General features: G+C 40.7%; 1 protein-coding gene across 1 annotated transcript; it reads left to right on the top strand.

The window, feature by feature from the left end:
- Positions 1-68: 68 nt before the first annotated feature.
- asphd1 (aspartate beta-hydroxylase domain containing 1) lies at positions 69-3,895 on the top strand. Its single transcript, XM_068336350.1, has 6 exons — positions 69-126; positions 1,479-1,952; positions 2,117-2,323; positions 2,711-2,918; positions 3,241-3,354; positions 3,686-3,895. The coding sequence occupies exons 2-6, from the start codon at positions 1,500-1,502 to the stop codon at positions 3,793-3,795; spliced, it is 1,092 nt and encodes a 363-aa protein (XP_068192451.1). The 5' UTR covers positions 69-126; positions 1,479-1,499; the 3' UTR covers positions 3,796-3,895.
- The last annotated feature ends 4,199 nt before the right edge of the window (positions 3,896-8,094 follow it).

Genomic DNA, 8,094 nt, shown 5'->3' with positions numbered 1-8,094 from the left:
GCGGTTGCGCGCCGGTACTGCAGCGACGCGCAGGAGAGATCCACATTTTGTCTCCGTGCGCCTGAGGAGCTGTCCACCAGCACGGGAGAGGAGCGCGTCCGAAACAACGCTGCGTGGTACATCAAGGTAATCACGGAGATGTGAGATGAAGCACGCAGTTCCTCTCTGCTCAGTTCAAGCCCTGCGTTTGTCGTAATATATGCATGGCAACCATCTTTTTTGTGCCCTTGTTTCTTGTAATGGTTGGTTGTTTGCGCTAACATGGAATGCGGGCATTAAACATGAACCAGCCGAGCGGTGGGGGCTGTGGTGACGCAAAAACAAAATGAATGCTGAAGTCGACGCAAAAAAAAAAAAAAAGACTGGGGGGCTATAATTTGTTGGAGCTGCTTGATGATTCCACATCGTGCTGTAGTTGAATATGGGCAGCAACATCATTTATCATGTAATTGACTTCATTATGAAATGAATCCGCCTGAAACAGAAAATCACAAAAGAAGAGCTCACCACGCGTGTAGACAGATGTGCAAACGATTGTATTAATCTTTAAAAACAAGTAGAAACTTCGTCAGAGCACCCCTTCCCATACGCAAACACATCACATTTGGTGCAAAAAAAAAATAAAAATCTTATTCTTATTTAAAATCACATTAATATCTCCAGAGGCCTGGTGAGCGATGTTAATGTCACAATGTTGGCATTTCAGCAACAGCTGAAAGTAAGTTAACAGAAACAGTTTTAAAAAAATTTAAAGTCATGACAAATTACTTTGGGAAAAGCATGAGAATTAAATAAGCAACAAACTAGGCTCTTCACAAGTGGTTAGACTTAAAAATATAGTGAATGTTTGCACTACAACATTTCCTCAATTTTCATTAACAGCCATGGTACACATGGAAATCTTTTGTATGACCAAAGAGAAGTGGCTCCTAGGCTTTTTTGGGCCCTCATCTGCTACCAAGATCAGCAGATGGAACACATAGGACCATGTCAGTGTCACAGCCAGATAAACCCAAAGGCTAGGTGATGAATAGAAACCTGTCCTAAATGCTGCACTAATTTCCTCCAGGTTCATTTGGGGATAGACATCAACTCCCTGTGACCCCGAGGGTGATTAAAATGAAGAAACAAAATAATGAGTCGGCTTTTTGAAACTGGGGCAGCCTATCAGCCTCATTTGTTGGCATAGCCTTGTCTGTTCTTGCCATGATTTGTGACACTTTAAATAAAAAATACATTTGTGAAGTAGGCAAAGGCGTATTGGAACATTTATACCTTTTTGTTTTACTGTGTAGTTTATGGAAAAATCACTGCAATCACAAACATCACATTCATGATGAGATTTTGAATGGTTGAGGCATACAAAGTGGAGGTATCAGCAGAATTATTTATGAACCAGAACATTTTTATTTTATCAAAAATGCACTGAGATGACTTTACAGCATGTTACAGAATCTCTTATTTGGTTTCTTTTTCAGCTTCCCAAAATTAAAAAAAAGATGCACTGGTCAATGAACACCCTGCCCTTGCCTCCATATGTTGACCTGGGTGTCCATTCATTGAACGGCCTTTTTTGGACTCTATTGTTACTTTTTCTGTGGCATTGTTATCGGATGGGCTCCGACCTACAAATCCCAGGCCATTCCCGTGCCGGAAAGCTCAAGTCTGGTTCAAGACGGTCCATGATGTCTCTTGGTGGTGGCAGTGCCGGGACCAAGAGTAGTGCACGATCCAAGCTGTCAAGGAGTGATCAAATTACTCCTTTTATTTCCATGGACATTGAGGAGGACGAGGAGCCAGGACAGGGCTACCTCACCCCAGTGCTGAGCCACACATTGTTCCCAGTCCAGGCATCAGCAGAAGCCAAGAAACTGTACAGAGCATTGCAAGAGTATGCCAAGCGCTATAGTTGGGTGGGTATGGGGCGCATTCATAAGGGCCTCCGTGAGCAGGTACGAGTTTATTCCATACAAGTGCTTTTTTTACTGGTAGAATTTAACTTTTCAAACATAAACAAATCAAATGTTCATGAACCATGTAAAAATTACCTCCAAATAATAACACACAGATTCATTGCCAGCAATCCATCATTGATTTCCTATCATTCTCACTGTAGGTCAGACTGAATGATCTCTCTGCTATACAGAAGCCTCATCTCTTTTTCCTGCCAGATGTCCCAAGTGTCCCTTTTTTTCCACGAGATGCTCATCGACATGACATTGAAGTTTTGGAGGCCAACTATTCTAAAATCTTGGCTGAATTCAAGACTGTTTACCAACGAGGCATTGATTCAAAATTAGGCTGGACATCTCTGGGACCAAAGGTACACAAGAAAAGTTTTCAGACCAGTTACAGGCCAAGAAACACATGGTCCATCTGTCTATCCATTTATCTGTCTGTCTGTCATCTGTCCATCCAACCGTCAGTCTACATATACGGTATTAGTGTGTGTGTTGTGTGTGTGTGTGTGTGTGTGTGTGTGTGTGTGTGTGTGTGTGTGTGTGTGTGTGTGTGTGTGTGTGTGTGTGTGCTTGCATGTGACAGAGAGTGGGAGCGAGACAGAGAGAGAGACCTGTGTGTGTGTGTGTGTGTGTGTGTGTATAATATATCTACACTATATAGCTAAATGACCTAAATGATGTAGGAATGATGTTTATTATTCTAAAATTGTTATGCGTGAGTCTGACTCATATTAATTTATCTCTTTTAGGGCCAGGTAATCTTTCCTTTATACAGTGCAGGTGTCTGTGTGGCAGGAAATTGCCGCTCTTGTCCCAGCACGTACCGCACACTTTTGTCCCTTCGCACATTTATAAGCAGCAACACATTAGGATCTGCTGGATTTTGGCTGTTGGGACCAGGAGCAACATTGGGGAGCTCATATGGACCCACTAATACACGCCTACGTTGTCATCTTGGTGAGTATCAGTATCAATGCCTTCCAGAGTTGGATGATATGCGACAGGCTCTTTGCAACAAAACTTTTCAATACAATTTACGATATCAGACTTACTTACCTTAAAAAAACAACAATACCCCAATAAATTGCTAAACCATTACATAATGTGATACTGTTTATTTCAGGGTTTAAATTCATCTCCCCTTAGCTTATTTTGTATGCTCCATCTGGCAGTAATCCTCTCTGTTTTAAACATAGCCAGGGATGGAGTGCCCAACCTACTTAGCTGAGGAAGAAGACATGATTTTATTTTAAAATTTTAAAAACAAATGTCTCTAAAGGTCTGCAGACTCCATCCTTATGTGAACTGGTGGTTGGAGGAGAGCCCCAGTGCTGGTCAGAAGGACACTGTCTCCTTGTTGATGATTCTTTCCTTCATAGTGTTTCCCACAAAGGTTGGTGAATCATTAACAATGTTCAAATACACATTTATTATAAATTGCAGCAATATGTTTCATAGTGAGAAGAAAATTATGGCATTTTTTTCATTTTCATGAACCTGTGATGAAACAAATGTTAAACATGAATTTTGTTAGTCTTTTTTTTTTTTTTTACTGGTGCACTCTTATCACTTAAGTCACATACAAAGAATAAGACTTCCTTGCAAAGCGTGATATTATTATTTTATAGTAAGTGATTCACAAACATCTTAGAATGTGATCCATCTTTTGATATGTACTATGCTGTATTTTAAATAAAAAATTGCATCTATGGCTGTTTCTGAAGGGCCTCAAGATGCTGGACCCCGAGTCATTTTGAGTGTGGACCTCTGGCATCCAAATGTGGCTGCAGCAGAGAGACAAGCGTTGGACTTCATGTTCAGTCCCGAACTCTGAGTTTTCTCCTGCATTACCAGTATACAACATGCAGGGATGCCTTATGTTAGCCCTGCTTGTTGTGGGTGATGCACTTATTTCAATCAACAAATCACTGTGGGAATCAGTCTTAAGAATCACAGAAGTCATTAATCATGCTTTAAAGTGATTTGTTTTTTCTTATTTTGATGAATGGTCTACCCATGAAGTGCCAAAAGATAGATAATGTATGACAATGATATTTGAAAGAATGAAAGAAACTAAAAACTCCATGCAGACATAACTTGAAAGCACAATGAGACCTAAACTAAGAAGAGAATATCAAGGTTGAACTATTACAAATCTTATCTTGACTTCATGTAACATACTAGTGAATGCTACTTGCATGTGTAATCTGTCCTAAGTGCCGGACTTTGTTTTGAGGTGTTGGTGAGTTGTCATGGTACAATATGTTTTGAAATGTTGCTAGAATGCCTACAGTTCAACCAATAAACTGTGAACACATGAAAATCAAATACAAATTTTTATTGATTTTTGGGTTCCAAAATGAATTCAAACTTATGAAAAGTTTTTGCAGAATCTTTTTTCTTTTTCCTTTATTATTATCCCTAAAATTCTTTCTATCAGTTTATATAATAAATAACAACATATAATGTATAAATAAATAAATAAATACCATCCATCCATCCATCACCAACCACTTATCCGGGGCCGGGTCGCGGGGGTAACAGTCTCAGCAGGGATGCCCATACTTTCCTCTCCCCAGACAGCTCCTCCGGGGGGAGTCCGAGGCATTCCAATGGTCTGATCCTCCTCTCCAGTACCCTAGAATAGACTTTCCCCGGGAGGCTGAGGAGTGTGATCTATGTTGGAACACACCCTCCGGTCCCCCTTTTTGAAAAGAGCCGGTCTGCCATTCCAGAGGTACTGTCCCTGACTGCCATGCGATGTTACAGACACGTGTCAACCATGACAGTCCCTGCACATCCAGAGACTTGAGGTACTCAGGGCTTATGTCATCCACCCCCGGTGCTTTGCCACCAAGGAGTTTGGCAACCAACTCGGTGACTTCAGCCTTGGTGATGGACAAGTCCACCCCTAAGACCTCCGCCTCATGCTTCCTCTGTGTAAGACATGGCAGCGGGATTGAGGAGATCCTCGAAGTATTCTTTCCACCGCCCGACAATATCCTCAGTCGAGGTCAGCAGCTCTTCGCCTCTACTGTAAACAGTGTTGGCTGTGCACCGTTTTCCCCTCCTTAGGCGTCGAATGGTTTGCCAGAATTTCTTTGAAACTGACCGATAGTCTTCCTCCATGGCCTCTTTGAACTCCTCCGTGACTACTCTAGCCGCAGTACGCCTTGCCTGCCTGTAACCGTCAGCTGCCTCCGGAGTCCTACAATTCAAAAAGACTTGATAGGACTTCTGCAGTTTGACGGCATCCCTTGCTTCCGGTGTCCACCACCGGGTTCGGGGTTGACTGCTGCGACAGGCACCAGAGACCTTGCGACCACAGCTCCGAGCAGCCGCTTTGACAATGGAGGTGGAGAACATGGTCCACTGTAACTCAACGTCCTCCAGGGGTTTTTGTGCTGCTCTTTGTCTGGCCCGTCACCCAGGACCAGAGAGACCCTAGCAGGAGCGTAAAGCCCCCGGCAACATAGCTCCTGGGATCATTCGGGTACTCAAACTCCCCCACCACGATAAGGTGGCAGCTCTCGGAGGAGTAAATAAATACCAATACTGCATATAATGAAAGAATAATTAGTGTATATTTTGTTGATACAATATGTGTGAATCACAGCGCTGTTTTTTTGGTCTCTTCCAATTGACTAATTTGTTAAATGGTAATTATATATAAACAATTGTATTAAATCTCTGGATTAAGCAAATATTTTTTCCAGTGATTGTATTTGGCTTTGTGACAAACTAAAATATGATTTTGAAACCACATCTATGTGCATTGCACTCCCATTGAGCTTTTTTTGGTTACTTTTTCAGTTGCTAGATGAGAATTAGAGTGGTGATTTTGTCTTATCTGCCATCTGTTCATCTAAGGGTCCCATGATGAGGATTAAAGAGACTGAACTAATCCACCCCAGAGAGACAGATTATTCCTGAGATTGTTTATATGTAGTTGTGTGTATGTTGTTTCATGATATATGAATTGCTAAATACTTATCATTTATTCAATGAGTTGTGTGGGATTAAGTGGAGAGCAGTGAAATACACAAGAAAATTATTTAAAGATCTAAATATCGAGTTTGTATGACAGTCAACTGACAGGAAAATAAATCAGCTTAAATTTGCTTTATATCTTTCACAATCCGAGGTTGTGCACCTTGCCATGACATTCCAATGTTTTCATAGCACTGATGGCTTTTGACAGTACTTTGCATTACCAACAAAAACTACATTGATTCACACACACACACACACACACACACACACACACACACACACACACACACACACACACACACACACACACACGCGCACACACACACACACACACACACACACACACACACACACACACACACACACACACACACACACGCATCGCACATTTTTCCATTTTTTCACTGATTCACTCTGACGGTCTTGATTTTAAATCAGGGACTCCAAAAACAGATTGAAGATAGCTATTGTCACAGTCAACAGTTTTGATGTTTGGCTCTGTTATGCAACAGCATTAACTACCTTAGAGAGATTATTTTCAATAAAAGATGCCAAAATGGACAAAGTGGTTGGAAAATAAATCTGTTATTATTATTAGTGCTGGCAGCTTGCCATTCAGAAATAATATCAGTCATTTCTGATGAGATTTAGGTTAATCTAATTGATATAAAAAGTATTATACTACTGCATGTAGGCTATGTATATGAATATAGGTAAATATTAGACATTAGACAAACATTAGACTATACCAGTATGCATATCCCATGAATACTAGATCACATTTGTAGTGAAAAAGCACTTTCAGTAAACATATAGTTTGAAGCTTTGATTTGTCCTTCTGTTTTTTTGTCTATACAACAGAAATGTACATACACACAAGCAAAATTTTAATATTTGTAAAAAGGACACCCACACCCCACACCTGATAGAAAGCAGTAGTTCTGGCATGCAAACTTAACAAAACTAACCATGCACACTAACCTGTAACAGTATCCATTAGTATCCTTTTTGAATACAAGGACACACTGACAGACCGATGGACTAACCCAAAATGAAGCTTTTAAAAGCTTATTTCCCCCTTTTCAAAAGCTGTAAAGAATGCAGTGTCTCGGGAACTGATTATTCAACACAGGATGTTGAAGATACCAGTGTGAGAAATGTCTGTAGTGGTACTGGCTGACAAATTACTTTATTGAGACATGTACTGTGACTATTTCATTATAATGCAATAATTTTGAAAATTTACTCTCTGCACAGTTATTGTGGATAATGCTCACATCACTGAAATAATAAGTATGGAGAGTGAAACAACAGGTTTGGGATGGTCGCAGAGAACCTTGCTAAGGTAATGGAACAGCAGCAAACAGCTTGAAGTTATTTGCCAACATATCTGAGAGTAAATACTTTACGGTTGCATTGTTTGACAAACTCTGACATCACCTTCTGACCAAGACAAAAAATACAAATTAATCAGGAAAGTCTGGATGAGTAAGATTAGTGCCAAATGACTCATGGCACTATTAAAGCTGCATGGAACGAGCAAACTCAGTCATTGCACTCACAATAAGCAGCAAACAGGAAAAATCAAAATTCACATTTCAACACAAAGGTGACTCACTCAAAGTACCTGGAAAGAGTGAAGGATGGAAATAAGAAAGAAAGAAAGAAAGAAAGGAAGGAAGGAATGAAAGAAAGAAGGAAGGCAGGAAGGAAGGACCCTACTTAGAGATCTTAGATGAGGCAAAAAGCAGTTAAAGATGGCAGCTTCAAGGAAATGACCCGTGAAGCCTGAATCTAGGGTTCTTAGAAATGGCGAACCGAAGAGCATCAGAAACAATAATCAAGTTTACTGAAACACTGCAGGGTGAATTGGAAAGACTGAACTTAAAAGTTAGCAGACAAGTGTCACCCGAGAAACACCATGTTGCACTGCCTGTTGTACTGCCTATGCTGTATCGCCTGCTTTACTGCCTGTGTTGTACTGCCTGTTGCACCGTGGGTCCAAGAGAACTGCAATTTTATCTGTGCGGTATGTCGTGCATATACAGTATAGTAAATTTGACAATAAAGTTGACTTTGACTTTGACCAGTGAACAAGCCGGAAGTCCAAGAAGTGTGTTGAAGGCAAGAACAGTGCCTG

This window comes from Antennarius striatus, chromosome 16 (genome assembly GCF_040054535.1).
Source record: "Antennarius striatus isolate MH-2024 chromosome 16, ASM4005453v1, whole genome shotgun sequence".
NCBI classification, from domain to species: domain Eukaryota; kingdom Metazoa; phylum Chordata; class Actinopteri; order Lophiiformes; family Antennariidae; genus Antennarius; species Antennarius striatus.
Note: the sequence above shows the minus strand (reverse complement) of the source record. Positions and strands in the feature narration are given on the sequence as shown.